Source organism: Sitophilus oryzae, unplaced genomic scaffold (genome assembly GCF_002938485.1).
Source record: "Sitophilus oryzae breed Bouriz unplaced genomic scaffold, Soryzae_2.0 scaffold_1081_pilon_pilon, whole genome shotgun sequence".
Classification (NCBI taxonomy): domain Eukaryota; kingdom Metazoa; phylum Arthropoda; class Insecta; order Coleoptera; family Curculionidae; genus Sitophilus; species Sitophilus oryzae.
In genome coordinates this window covers 394,126-409,642 of record NW_022145706.1, presented here as the reverse complement: position 1 = coordinate 409,642, position 15,517 = coordinate 394,126, and the positions used below count along the sequence as shown (strand labels likewise).

Sequence of the window (15,517 nt, the reverse complement as noted above, 5' to 3'; positions counted from 1 at the left end):
ACACTATTTCCCTCTATTTCAATCACTGTTGATTGCTCCTTATATGTGATCAAAATGGGAACCTAATTAGACATTGACAGCAATTAAATCTTACTTGTAGGAACGATGAGCTGTCGGTCTCTTTGAGCGCTTCGATGCAGAATTGCAGCAGTGCGGTGGTCTGTTGTAATCTGGACGTGCACGTGGTCACCTGCTCCTTTAGGGCCCTAACTCTCAGCTCCTTGTCCTGTCGTATACAGTCGATGAGCTGGTCTCTGCGGTTTTGGATCGCCTGGATAAGGGCCTCGCATTGGGCGGACACGATCTGTTCGAATTCCTCGCAGTTCTCCTGAAACCAGACGACGAAATGAGCCAGTGTGTTTGGAATGTTAGCAATTTTCGTACTATAAGCGGAATTATAGTAGATGGCAATGAAATGACTTTAAATTTTACTATTAAGCTTCATTCAGAACCTTGCTACTACTGGAATAAATTAGTGGTTTCAATTATACTTTATACTTTTTAGTTTACGATCATTCATAATGTTTAAAAAACAATTAAAATTAATAGATTATCCTAGCCATTAGCGTAACTAGCAATTCATCCTGGGGTGGGACTGGGGGGCGGCTGGTGTTGAGCCCAGGGGGAGCCTAGGGCTTTTTTTTTAAATTGAAAAATAATTTAAAAAAACACATTTTTTGAATAAAACGTTTACATGAATTTCTCTATCAATAAATTTCATAGACTTGGTTATCAAACCGTGTTCCCGTAAATTACTTAAATACCTACAAATTTTCTAAAAAAATAAAAATTAACACATTTTTTGAACACAACAAAATAATATTAACTAAACAAAACTAGAAAACGTAATTTTTACTGTATCACAAGCAAATAAAAATTAATACGTAGCCAAGAGTCATAATTCAGGATTTCTCTGGGGGCTGCCCAGCAGTACCTGGGGGGGGGCGGCACCCCCGGGCACCCCTATAGTTACGCCAATGTGTACAGGGTGGGTCAAATTCGACGCTTTTAAATGGAAACACCCTTTTCTATAGGAGATAGAGGAAAAGTAATATCGGTGTCTGGAGCTCAATTTTCATCAAAAACACGATGGTGAAAACCGCACATCAATATCTGTTACCGTTTCGGAGTTACGGGGTGTTTTTCAAAAATGTGCATTTTTAACAAATCGCTGTAACTTTTTTCCTATGGAAAATTTTGTATTTTTATGAAAACATTTCCAAAGCACCTTTTTACGTAGAATTTAATGGTTTAAGTATATTTTTTTTAAAATTAATAGTTTAAGAATTATCAACAGAAAATTTGATTTTTTATATGTGACACTCTGTATATTTTTAATTTATTGAAAATAACTTAAAATTACCTTTCCAAAAATATAACACACTTGATATTTTGCTCGTTTCCTCTTCGAGATATCGAGTATACAAAAATTCGCCCGCTTTAAATAAGTAGGCTTTGAACGGCACCGGCTGTAATGCAAAAAAATTCTAGCTGTGAGCATCAATTAAAACGAAAATAATATTTGCTATCAGAGATGCAGAATTTTATAACAATTTAAAATATATTTAACCAACATCAACACATTTAATCTATATCTAATAACAATAAAAATAAATAGCAAACCAAGACATGAGATTTTGCTACAGGTATTCGACATATCGACCGTCTTCTGTTATGGACAGACGGGGCAGTTTTTGAACATTTCTCGCGGAATTCATTAACTCGGTGGGGGTGAAAGATACCCTCTTATAACTGCTAAGTATTTCTAATTCTTGTCAAGATTATACGGCGGAATAAGGAACCTTTATTCTTCCGCAGATATATTCATAGGATTAGATCCATGGGCACTAAGTCAGGCGGCCTCGACTGCCAACGGCTGGGATCTTGGTTAGATATTAAATTATTTTTGAAATTGGCTGCAAAAATTTGCTGATAACTTCAGCGTTCAGAGGCGGTGCGTCGTCTTGCTGGAAAAATATGTTTTCGAGTTCCATTAAGGGCATATCATCAATAAGGGGTCCAAAGCCTACTAGTTAAAAGTGGCGAACTTTTAAAAATTCTGTATTTCGAAGGGGATTATAACAAAATATCAAGTGTGCTATATTCTTGGAAAGGCAATTTTAAATTCTTTTCAGTTAATTAAAAATATAGAGGGTGTTGCAAATAAAAATCAATTTTTCTGTTGGTAACTCTTAAATTATTAATTTTAAAAAATTATACTTAAACCATTAAATTCTACGTAAAAAGGTGCTTTGGAAATGTTTTCATGGAAATACAAAATTTTCCATAGGAAAAAAGTTACAGCGATTTGTTAAAAATGCACATTTTTGAAAAACACCCCGTAACTCCGAAACGGTAACAGATATTGATGTGCGGTTTTCACCATCGTGTTTTTGATGAAAATTGAGCTCCAGACACCGATATTAGTTTTCGTCTATCTCCTATAGAAAAGGGCGTTTCCATTTAAAAGCGTCGAATTTGACCCACCCTGTACAAGTGAACAAATTTCATTGAAATACGTTTAGTATACAGACTAGATCGGGCGCTAAAAGAAGTCCCTAATTTCTTTATTAAGGAGCTTTAGGATTATTTATTTTAGGAGCTAGATCCAATATGTAGTATTATACTACTATTATTCTGCAATCAGGACCCTGTATAAATGGATCATTTGGTTATATCGAACAGATTGGCATAATTTAAAACCTAAAATGGCTATAAATTTGGTGTCAATTCGTCCCTATTGGGCTTTTGTATTTATTTCAGAAGGGGCAAAAGATCTATCGAGTTTTTTCCGAACGAATTCGAGTTAAAGTTGAAATATTGGCAAAAATACGATTACTGACTGAATACGAATTAGGCCTTTTATGACCGGATATCGGATCAAAAAAGGGCCACTCTCCTAAATGGATCAGTTGCGTTACTGCTGAAAATGTGTCAAATACTAATTGCAAAAGGTAAAGGATAACTAACGAACAAGGCAAGTGTGAAATGTGCAACTCTCACAGGTAAGTGGAGTATTTATCGAAAATTTGTAAAATTTATTGGGGGCGGGGTCGTCCATAAATTGCGTGAGGCGTTTTTTTGAATTTTGATTTTTTAATTTTTGAATTTGTGAACAAAAAAAATTGGCGCCGGGAGGCACGTATAGCCGCCCATACTAAAATACGTTAATATCTCGAAAACTGCGACCCTGACTGATTTTCATGTTATTACAAACTAGGTTTTTCCCGCGACTACGTTCGCGTTACACCTCGAATAGTTCATGCATTGATTTAAATGATTTACTTTGTATATAGAGCTAGTGAACCTTATAAATGTCCTATTTAAACTATGTTTTTAAGAGTTTTAGAGCTACTCGTATTTCATATGAAAGTTATCAATTGTCGATTTTCTGGGTATTATACAGGGCAAGTCTTGAATAAGTGCAAATATTTTCAGGGCTGGTAGATCTCGATACAAAACCATATTTTCTCTTTACCGTTTTTCAAATAACTCCAAAATAACCGAGTTATTTTACTTTAAAAATTTCCAAAAAAAATATTTTTTGCTTAAATTTTGAGAATCACTGCAGCTTTTCGGGGTTTTCTATCTTGTAAATTTAATCTACTACCTATCTATGTTGACATATTATCAAGAAATTATGGTTTTTAACTAAAAACTAAAAAAAAATCGAAAAGGTTTTTCAAAAAATTCCAAATTTTCAAAAAAAATTTCGCGAAAAAACTCATAATCGTGTTTCTGGGGTCAAATATACCTACTACCGCTAAGAATAATTGCACTTATTTAAGACTCGCTCGACAAAAAGTCGATATTGTTATTTTTGACTTATTACATATTTTTTACTTAAAATTTATAAAAAGTCGTCAATATTCCAATTTCAAGAGCATTTTTATTCTCTTTAAATATTATTATGTACTCAAGAAAATTCGAAAATTTAAAAACCGTTTTTTATTTTTTCATAGCCTGTATATGACTTTATGACACACTTTGTATACCAAAAATAAAACTTTTGATTAGAGCCGTCTGAAATAAAAAATCTTAATAATTCTAGAAGTTATCGAAATCAAAGTATTTCAAAGAAGTTCAATTTTGGCCACAAAATGTTCTTGAAATCTTGTTTTTTTAACACTTTTTTTCAATTTTTTCTAACTACTTCCATTGACTGAAACTAATTATGTATGGTTGGATAGAGGGTGGATGGCGATCTTCCAGGGCGGTTTTTTATTTCTTATTTATATATAGATTATTTTCGAAATCGAACCAAAGTCAATTTCAAAGAAATTTTGCAAAATCTGAAAAAATAAAATCTCTCCAAAATAATAAAAGTGAAATGATTATTTACCCTCTATAGATAGAACCCCTACCTATGGTCCCATATAAACTGTATTACTAAAATAAATAGTTTTGAAATATGAAGTTTTCAAATGAATATTTGAAATTTTCTCAATTGTCGCTTTACTTAATATACACCCTTGATATTTTTTTTTATTTTTCATCTCTTTTTTTGGTTTATTAGGAGTACTAATACTCTATTTATAGTTATTTTTTATTCCTTGAAGGATAATTGAAGAAGAAATATTTCGTTTATATTATTGATGTGTCACTAAATAAACCCTTGTATAAAATTTTATACTGCTAGATGTTATAGTAATGCATTTTCGTATAGCAAACTTTCATTCCCTATTCTACTCCCTAAGATTATAAATTTCATAAAATCGCTTTATCCAAATAATTAAATTTTTAAATGATCCTTTGTGCCAATTTTTATGTGTATAATCACAGAGGTCACCAAGTTTTATATAAATTTTTACTAACTTTATCCATTTGGTTGATGAATTTAAAAAGGATTCTTTTCGTAGGATTTCGTGGAAATTCTTTTTGTAGGATTTCATTCTTCTAGACCACATAGTAAGGAATTTTCATACAACAAATTGTTCCGATATAATTTTACTCTCTAAGAGGATGAATTTCCTAAAATCGCTTTGTGTAGCTAATTCACTAATGTTGTTTAAACGAACCTTTGTTCTAATATTTATGTATCTAAAGCTGGCTGTATGAACTGATCCCTAAAATATCTAAAAACTTGATATATAATCTAACTGACAAACCACTGACAATGACAAATAACTTATTTCTGGAGGTATTGTATGTAGGTGTTTTTCAGGTATGTTTTAATATTTAGTCGATTTATACAAAGAAATAGCCATTCAACAATTTAAAAATTCTTCATAACAAATCTACACATATATACCTTTCATTTAAAAAAAGAATCATCAAGATTGGTAAAGCAGTTTCGGCGGGATGGATGTAACAAAAAACCCTTTGAGCTTTTATATATTTTTTAAATTTTTAACCCCCCCCATACCCCTTTACCAACCACCCACCCCCACCAAAAACTAATGGCCAGATTCTCGGATGCCACAGTATTTTTGTGCCAAATTTGGTTAAAATCGGTTCAGCGATTTTTGAGTTATCGTGTTACAGACGGACAGACAGACAGACAGACAGACACCATGAAAATATTTTGTATTTAGGTCATTTGTGACTCAAGTAACTCATTTTGAGTGAAATTAAAAAAACTTTTTTTTTGCCGATCCTAATAGCCTACCATACCTATTGGTATGGTCGGCTAAAAAATAGATTGATTACCAAGAATAGACGATTACCTCCATTAGTAGGTGTTTTCGTGGATAAAATCAAAGTCGTAGAATTTTTTATGTTGCTGAATTGCCGTAGAACCTCTACCAACAGAAAAAAAAACGTATGACTGGGAAAATTCCTTATTATCAGCAAGAGAGACTAAAAATAAATTTATTAAAACCGCCGATTTTTGGATAAAATATTTTTAAGATATATAAATTAATATAATTATATATACTATAATAATAGTAATTGTTTTGTGGAAAGTAAATTGCAGGAATTTCGTTTGAAAAAAATAAAATGATATATAATGAAGCATATATTTTCAAGAATTTTCATATTCTTGACTTAAACATTTTGTTTTTTTCTGTGCGTTATGCGGGTGATGCGTCGCATCCATTTAAAATATTGTACATACATTTTTATTTGAAAAAGTCACTGATATCTCCTCTAAAATAAATCAATATTGCCAATAAATTTATTCAAATAATTAAATTCAATTTCAATTATTTAATGTTGGCCTTTTCTACTATTTTATCTAAAACTTTATTAAGAACCTCGCAATTAGCGGAATAAATTATTGGTTTCAGTTACACATTATACTTTTTAGTTTGCGATCATTCATAATGTCTAAAAAACATAATTAAAATTAATGGAATATCATAGCAACAGCTTGCAATCAGTTGTATCCATAGAGAATGCCTAATATTTAGCTTATAAAACAATCAACTTTTGATTTCTAACCACAAGTACAAATTCGAAAAGTTAAAAGCAAGGTGTTAAAAGTTTGTCAACTTTTTCTACTAATTGAAAATGACTACCACTAATTTTGATGTTCTGAATGCTTACATTGAAGCTAAAGAAACTCCGACGCTAATTGAAACCACTAATTGGTTCCACTAATTTCGACGTTCACGAATGAAGCTAATTAAAGCTTCACTCAAAACCTCGCAATTAGTGGAAGAAATTAGTGGTTTCAATTATAATTTATACCTTTTAGTTTACGATCATTCAGCAACAGCTTGCGGTAGTCAGTTGTATCCATAGAGAAAGCCTAATATTTAGCTTATAAAATAAAAAACTTTTTGATTTCTAACCACAATTTCTCTTGATGAATGATAATCAAAGGTCAAAATGACATTCCTCGCAAATTTTGAAGTGTAATTAGTGGAAAGGTAAAAAGTTTGTTAACTTTTTATTTTTATATTAATAGAAAATGACTACCACAAATTTAGATGTTCTGAATGATTACATTGAAATTAAGGGAAAAACGTTCTAAACTAATTATTGAAACCACTAATAAATTCCACTAATTGCGAGGTTCTGAATGAAGCTTCAGGGATACGTCCATAGCCTTGTATTTTTTACCCTAAATTTACTTATTTTTTTAAATTGGTTTGGTTGTTTTTTTAACCTGTTACAATTTTTGTATATTATATTTTTGTAACTTTAAAATTAGACAGACCTTAATAAAAAAAAAATGAAAAAAAAACCTTATTGTGTAAATCCATATGCTTTTCAGTAAAATCATCTGCTTCTTCACTTTCGCTCTGATTTAGCCACTCTAAACTTATGTGAAATTTAAAGTGCACCCCATAATTTTTTCAACCAATAAGGAATCAGCAAAATAAAAACTAAATCACCACAATACTCCAAAACACTTTTACTTTTACACTGGACGCGCGTTTCGCTAACCATGTTATCATCATCAGCACATGATTATAAACTAAAGTACAAAATTTAAATTTCTTAGTTTGTAGCGTTTTTTAAACCACTACCACTGCGAACGGCAGCTTTTCATCGGAGAGCAGTCGTGGATAAGGTATTTCACTAGAGAGAAAATTAATCAGTAATAATTAACAAAAGATATATAGATATTGGGCGCCAGGCATGTACAGAGAAAGAAAACACAGTTGTATAATACTTAAAACTAATGACTATATTTATTCATGACTTTCTTTGCTGATACATGACATTGTAGAGTTCTAGTAAATATATAGTGGTTATATGTCAAAGAAAGTGGTGGTAAGAGTCGTACTAAATATCAATGAAAACAACTACGATAAAATACAGGACATGTAAAGTTTAAGAGAAAATATGAAATGTAGCATTACTTTAATTAATTTGATATATTCCATATGATGCTAAATCGAAGATGTTACAACCTGTAGATTCTAGAATCTATGTTTGATTATCCATCTATTAAAATAGTGCAATAATATCTATAAAAGTAATACCATTACAAGACGTAATGCAATGAAACCTAAGATCTAAATTATAATTTAAAGATTATATCGACATGAATGTTCTTAACAATCTAACCACTGAACATAGTCTGTACGATATTACTTAAGATGTACGTTATTGTTTAAGACTGAAAATGGGACGCGTCGTCTAATTTTTTACGAAAAACATCGAGAGAATATCGTTTCCCCTCTCACGGATACCGCGTAGCTACAGAACGGACAGACGTACTGTAGCTGCTCTTTTATGTAACCTTGCTTCAAACAGTAGCAGCGTGAGGTGGTCTAGCATCTCTGTACTGTCTGTCGGCGATCCTGTTGGCCAAAACAACAAAAGGGGCCAGATTGAGGACACCATGAATCATTACAGCCGTAGCTACTGACTAGGCTTAGAAATGGGAGTGAAGCAGCATGGGACTCAAGCTACATCCACGCTGTGGCACTTATATGTAAGAAAAAAAATCATTCTTACTGGGGACACTCGTCCACAGGACATCTGTACATAAGATAATGTCTGTACATAAGACACTACCCGTACCTTGGACACAGTCCGTACCTTGGACACAGTCCGTACCTTGGACCCTAAAAATATGAAACTCTTGTTTAAAACCAAACAAGGTCTAATAAACAAAATAAACCTACCTCGAAATACTTCCGAGGGCTCAATAAATAATAAACAACATGTCCTTTCTTCCATGTGACATTCTGGAGGACAAAAGAAAAGGGACGCCAACGTGCCAGCAAAACACAAATACAAGTTGGGACATCCGTAACTCTACCCTAAAAATATTCAATAATAATATCGAATCTATAAAAGGTAATAACTATCTTTACCTGTAGCCTCGAAATAGCAGCTGATTCAAATTATACAGCAAGATTTAAATAATCACCATTTCTAAAAGCTGGGATACAACAGAGCGTCAAAACAAAGTGAGGTTAAGCACGGAGAGAACGATAATTGTGTCGAACGATAACAGGGTTGGTGACTAGGGAACGTAAAAATTACGCGTCAAATAAACTATCCGGCCTGAACGAGAGGGAATCCGGTGATGATAGGCCAGACATCATATATTATATATAAAAAAGACATGTAACGAACTAAAAACGTTACAAGTTCATAGATTACTTAGTTTCCCACTTTCCAACGAAAGATATGAAATAGAAAGAGTTTACATTAGGAATGTAGCTGAGTGTAATGGATATTCTCCTTCACTAATTGATAAATTAATTAGAAAACGTAGGTATAGGTTAATGATTTCTGAAAATTCGACTTTTCAAGTGGAGAAAGATACGTCTAAATATTTTTCGATACCGTTTGATAGAGAGTTATCCCGTGGTCTAAAAAGAATTTTTAAGAATGTCAATTATAAACTTGTGTATAGTGCTAATAATAAATTACAACAATTATTAGGTAATCCAAAAGAAAAAACACCTCCACTGGAAAGGTCGGGTATTTATGAAATTTCTTGTAAAGATTGTAATCAGAAATATGTTGGGCAAACTAGAAGATCAATATTAACTAGATTTAAAGAACATTTAGCTCAGATAAGATATGGTAGACTGGATAAATCTTGCGTTGCCGAACATATAGTTGATAAAGAACATTGTATAGATCTGAATAATTTAAAATTAATTAAACAAGTCTCAAATTACAGGCAATTAGATGCATATGAAAGCATCAGAATTAATAAATGTAAAGATAGTATGAACAGAGACAACGGTCCAATTCCTTCAAGTTCTTTGTTCCTACTACTCTAGTTGCGGAAATCTAACTGTTACGCTCAGTGGGCTCTGACTCGGTTGGCTAGATTTTGCCACGCCCACTCGGTGTCCACTGAGCGAGTATATAAACGCTCAACTTGTAGATGTACTTTAGTTTATAATCATGTGCTGATGATGCTAACATGGTTAGCGAAACGCGCGTCCAGTGTAAAAGTAAAAGTGTTTTGGTGTATTGTGGTGATTTAGTTTTTATTTTCCTGTGTAACACCAAAGGTTCCAACCCTCAACTGTAATAAGGAATCGGCGACCACCTTTTCGATATATCAGTAATAAATAACTTTACACTATATTCATGAATTTTAATATACAGAAGACTGAGTGATTAGTGAATCCAGTTTAAAACAATATTCTTTTCATTACCCTAATTACTATTTCTGTTATCGCGTGATAGAACTTTCAATTCCTTCATATTATTGGGGTTTTAGGTATCTGTATGTACACTTTCTCCGTCATCCATTTCTTTATTTAATCAGATCCGAGTCCGCCCTCATTTTATTTGTCCTATCTACTGAATGTATCCCGAACAATAACGTTTTTACGGTTTTCTTCACAAAGTAAACGAGTTTATCACTTAAATGTGGGACGAATAAGGAGATGAAGAAAAAGATAACAAAAGGGAAAATGTAAGGGACTAAAACCGTATTATTTATTATGTTGTTTTAAGCTATATTATTTCCCTCTTCGTCGCTTCAAAATATTTTCTCAGACGTTTTAGTTAGAGAGAGTGAGAGAAAGAGAAAAAGAATCGAAGAAGATATTTTGTTAAAAACGTTCATTTAGAATGCTGTTATTGTATTCTTTACGCTTATGTTAGTGAGGCTTAAAAAGTTATAACAATTTTAGTATCACATAAGTTAAAACATCATCCTGAACTGAATTCGCCTTTAATGTTCACACGATTTTTCGACTTATATACCGGGCTTTTCATATTAGAATCTCACCATTATTGGGATATATATTATTGGGAAACGATAATAAATACTTAGTGCATGGTTCAAATTGAGGCAAAGCTGCGTGTCAGTGAGCCCAGGTATTAATGCTTTAAGTAGTTAAACATTTTACAACCAACTACCGAAAAAAGATGCACCTAGATGATAAAATTAATATTAAATTCCTCATGTCATGTACTTGTCACCCAACAACGGCAGTCCACTCTATTTGAAACAGCACTAAAACTATGAAATAACGAAAAACTTACATTGACTTTATCGCTCATTCCCTTTAATCGCTGAATCAATTCGGTTGTTGTTTTCGCTCTCTCGGACAGTTGCTGCAAGTTGTGGGACAGTTCGGTCTGAAACAGAAATCAATAAAATATGAGTAATTAAAAAGCTGCATTGTCCAGAGTTTTTAAACATCTGTAACAGATGGAATTCTAATAAATTAAAACACAATAAAATATTTTAATCTGCTACTCTGCTTTTAATCTACTATTCAAAATTCAAGAAATAATTTCTTGAATTTTTAATACTATTTAATAGTACTGACGCATTACGTAATTTATAGTAAAATAATTAATTGTTTAGTAAAATACTAAGGGCTGGCAAAGGTTAGTCTTGGGTCGAGATTTCCGTATGTAAGAAGAGTACAATGCGCTTATAATGTACTGAACAAAGAGAAGACAGTAAACACGTCGCCAAACGTATGAAATAAACCGAGAAACTGTGCACATCGCTAAGAGACGTGGAAGGGGATATAGCAGATTTGTCGCAGTTGACCGGTCGACCCATAGAGAAAGTTAATAGTTTAGAGAGTGGTGAATCGCGTGGTAAAATGTTGGGAGATTGCGCTTTTGGCGCCCTCTAGTTGGCTACAGGAACGAACTATGAAAGAGCGGGGATTTAAATTATTATTATACTTATTATTTTTAAGGCAAAAACTAAGAGTGCCCTTAACCAAAAACAGTGAAATAAATGGAGATATCTACTCAAATTTTATATTATCATGATATTAAAGGATATAAATACAGCATTTATAATCCTTTTACACCTTTTTATTCAAAGTCTTACACGCTAATATAAAATTTGACTATCTCCATTTATTTCACTATTTTTGGTTAAGGGCACTCTTAACTTTAATTTTCCTTTTTTTATGGGAAAACGATTAAATGGGAAGAATTGAATGGGAATGGAAAGAATGACCAATTATTGTATTTTGTATTAATTTATAATACCCCTATTCTACTAAATATCTAGCTACATTGTACTTACAGTTAAATAGCTACATTGTACTAGTTATATACATATTTACAGTTTTATGATGGCTATTATTTCTTTTCATCGTGCTATCAATTGATTCGCTCCGACTTGAGTACTATACCTCGAGATGACTCCAGGAATTATTTATCTTTACAGGCCTAGAATATGAAGATTCACAGTAGAATTTTTGGTTTTACTGCCTATTAGAAACAAACCTACCCCCCTACATCAAGGGACATACAATTATGCCTTGTTCTCGGCCATGATATTCCTTCCATTCTATATCCAACATCCAACTTAGCAGACCTTCTGGTTCACAACAGGGCCTAGACTGGCCCGATGATATTTTAATAGAATAGCCCTTGATATCTCTTTTAACACTTTTCACACTTCATTTAATAATTAAATAGGAGGGCTGGATGGTATAATTTCTAGAAAGAATAGCCTGTGAAATAAAAACTTTTGCATGGACATTACCTTTCTTACCTTTGTCTGCTATTTTTTAATAAAAAACAACTGTTTAGTTTGCACAAAAATAAAATTAACAATCAAAAATTTCTTAAAAAATTATCAAGCCTTGTACTACGCCGTGTGCCGGTTTTTGAACAAACAACAAACAAAAGAATGAGGTTAGCGGCGTTGCCAATGTCAGTTTTCTAAACTACCCAAAAATCTAAATTAAATTCGCCAATTTGGGGAGAAAAATGTCCCGATTCACCAAAAATTCCCCATATGATTATTTTAACAAGTTTTTTTGATCACACAGTATTAAAGTTTGTTAAGATTTTTAATTAGATCTTCCTATTTAGCTGAATGTCCTAATATGTATACTACTGTTTTTTTTTCACAACTAAAATATGTTAAAATAATTAATCACATATATACATACCTAATAGGATCTCTAGGAAACAGAAAGAAACTTTTATTGAACAACAAAAATAAAACTACTAAAACAAATTATATTACATAATAATAATAGCTCCCGTATATAGCGTTTGACGCCTTGGGAGTAGCAAGGTACAGCTTGCCATACTAGAGCCGTTCGGTATACAAAGGAAGGTAATGTGGCTAGCACTACGCTTCAACCGTCTATTATTACCTCAGGATTGTAAATCCCAAGTACTCATTTAAGGCTGAGTCGACCTAGGTACCCAAACTACTATTGGTAGACGAGAGCTTGTACCTCTACGCCACCGGGCACCTACTGGCAATTATATTACATAAGAAACGAAAATAAAACTAGAAAAACCAAATATATCATATAATAAACAAAAATAAAACAACAAAAACAAAATATATCACTCAAGAAAAAATCAAAATAAATTAAGCCGCACGCTACTGACTCGAATCTGCCGTAACTCTGTGTTGTCGCTGAAAAAACTACGACACTGGTTACTTTCTGTTGATGGAAACGCAAATGGCGGCGTGCGCGAGGATATGCGCGTAGCGTTCCCGCCAAAGCGAGTTAGCCTGCCGTGTGATTTATATGCCGTGCTATTAAGTCACAACATTAAATTTGACCAATGTTCAGTATTAATTTTTTCTCACCCTGTATAACTTTTTGGGCCAAGTTTTAATTTGATTTAAAGTACAATCGTTATTTTAACTACAATTGGGCTATACCGAGTAAATTTGAATTTATGTAGCTTTCATTGAAATTAAAAAATTGTTCTTCATTTTTAGAAAACGTTAAATATGTCAAAAACCTTACATTTTAGTCATATACTTCTCTAATGAAAATTACCTTTATTTTTCTTCTAGAATTCGAAAATCAATTTTCAATACAAACTGTCGGTCTCATTGGACTCCGCTTAATATGAGCCACTCTGTACAAACGTTTTTATATAGCACAAAAAATATCAAAATGCGCTTATTGTACACGTTTGTTTTTAAAACGACAGATTTGTTTAGGATAACCATAATTTAAAAATATATCGTTTGTAGGTAGGATGTTGAAAGTCGTTTATAGCAGCAATAACACTCTTAATGGATGTCTCTAATGTTCTCGTTTCCTTAAGCCCTTCTAGCGCGATAGGGCGGCTACTACTATAAGTTATATCCTAACCATTTTACCGCATTTCGTGAGTGCCAACGCAATGTAAGTAATATGGATACGTAAAAAATATAGTATCTTGTTAATTTGGCAACATAGGTGGTAGAGGAAAAGGTCAAAGAGAAAAAAACAGAAGTTTTCAAAATTTAAGAAAAACATATTTTTCTAATTTTCTATATAAGTAAAATAACTTGGTTATTTTGGACTATTAAAGTCTTTATATCTCTCTTTTGTAGTGCTGAACGTGTACTTTACAAAACCGTATCGTTTTTGAAATTGACACTTTTTGTTCCAGAAATATTTGGTGTTAAATGCTGATAGACCAATAGGGAATGTCGTGATATACCCTGACAGCTTGGGCGCTTTAAGAAGCATCGCCATGCAATCAGTGAGATCGAAAATTGTGATGGAATGCCGAGAAGCACTGTCCTAGCTGCGTCGGGACGGGGCTACTCTATGCAGGCCACAGCAATGTGGTGGGCAATCAGGAAGCAGACAGACTCGTCAAAGAGGGGGCCAAGGGAGAGGCCGTGGTAGATGACCCACCACTTGTGATGATCAACACACTGAAAGAAGCTATAGGAACTGCCATTAAGAACAAGCAGCAAGAGATGTGGAAATACTGTGAGGACTGCGCTACAGCTCAAAGACTATGTTCAATGGTAGATAGCAAAAAGTAGCGATGGGAACTATCGAATGAATTAGACTATCGAATGTTTAATGAATGAATGATTTCAACTATCGAATGGTTTTATTCGAATAAAATCATTCATTCATTAGTATACTAAAGCATATGTGACAACCTCGCCGTGCGACTAAATGGTTATCGTTGAGCCACGACTATCCAATGCTTTTGATAAATGAAATTTAGTATTCGTTTGATTTTTGTATGCGTCAGTGCATTATTAGTTCTTCCAAATTTTTATAACTTCGCCGTATAAATACTGTGCTATTTTTGCGTTTATTAAAATAGTTAAAATACTAAAATAGTAGTTATTTTTTAATTTTATTATCGAATTTTCTTATGTAAACATTTTCTACAATATCCGATCTCGAAAATAAAAAAAGTTTCAAATATCTAAAGTTGGTTCTTGAGTTATGGCGTTATGTGTTAAAAAAAGTTGATTTTTTAAATTATCGCGATTTACTGACGTTTTCTCCGTTAAAAAAATGACAAGACTAAACGATATCTTATAATTCCATTTCACCCGATGCTCAGAACATGTCTAATGATTTAATCTAGTTATCTCTTGAAAAAAAAAGTCTTTTAAAAATAAGCGGTTTGAGAATCTGCGAATTTTTTTATTTTTTACTTGATAGGGAAGGCGTATCGGCAACGCCCCAACAGCACATGTCGCGCCGTCGCATCGGTCGGGTCGCAAATTTTTCATCTCACTCCGGCTTTAATAAGATACCTGAAATGGCGATTTACTGTGCCACACATGTAAATGCCGACCCAAAAGTAATAGTTGCCAGCACGGTATATAGAAAAGATTTAGAAAAAATAACAAAACTAAAAAGTTAAAAATCGTAACGGAAACGGTCCAACTTAGCTGAATCAACGACAGCAACAACGTTTAGCGAAAATCAGTTATGAAAGA

The 15,517-nt window shown here is 32.9% G+C and overlaps 1 protein-coding gene and 1 long non-coding RNA gene across 3 annotated transcripts in view; both read right to left on the bottom strand.

The window, feature by feature from the left end:
• Positions 1-15,517, bottom strand: part of LOC115880409 (E3 ubiquitin-protein ligase TRIM9) — a 364,333-nt gene that overhangs the window by 68,258 nt on the left and 280,558 nt on the right. For both annotated transcript variants that reach the window (XM_030897602.1, XM_030897610.1), the window contains exons 2-3: positions 10,864-10,959; positions 95-328 (exon numbers count right to left, since the gene is read on the bottom strand). In XM_030897602.1, the coding sequence (XP_030753462.1) occupies positions 95-328; positions 10,864-10,959 (330 nt within the window). The remainder of the gene's footprint in view (positions 1-94; positions 329-10,863; positions 10,960-15,517) is intronic.
• Positions 11,939-12,214, bottom strand: LOC115880429. Its single transcript, XR_004049875.1, has 2 exons — positions 12,083-12,214; positions 11,939-12,021 (listed from the first exon to the last, which is right to left on the bottom strand). It is a non-coding gene; the product is annotated as an uncharacterized LOC115880429 (long non-coding RNA).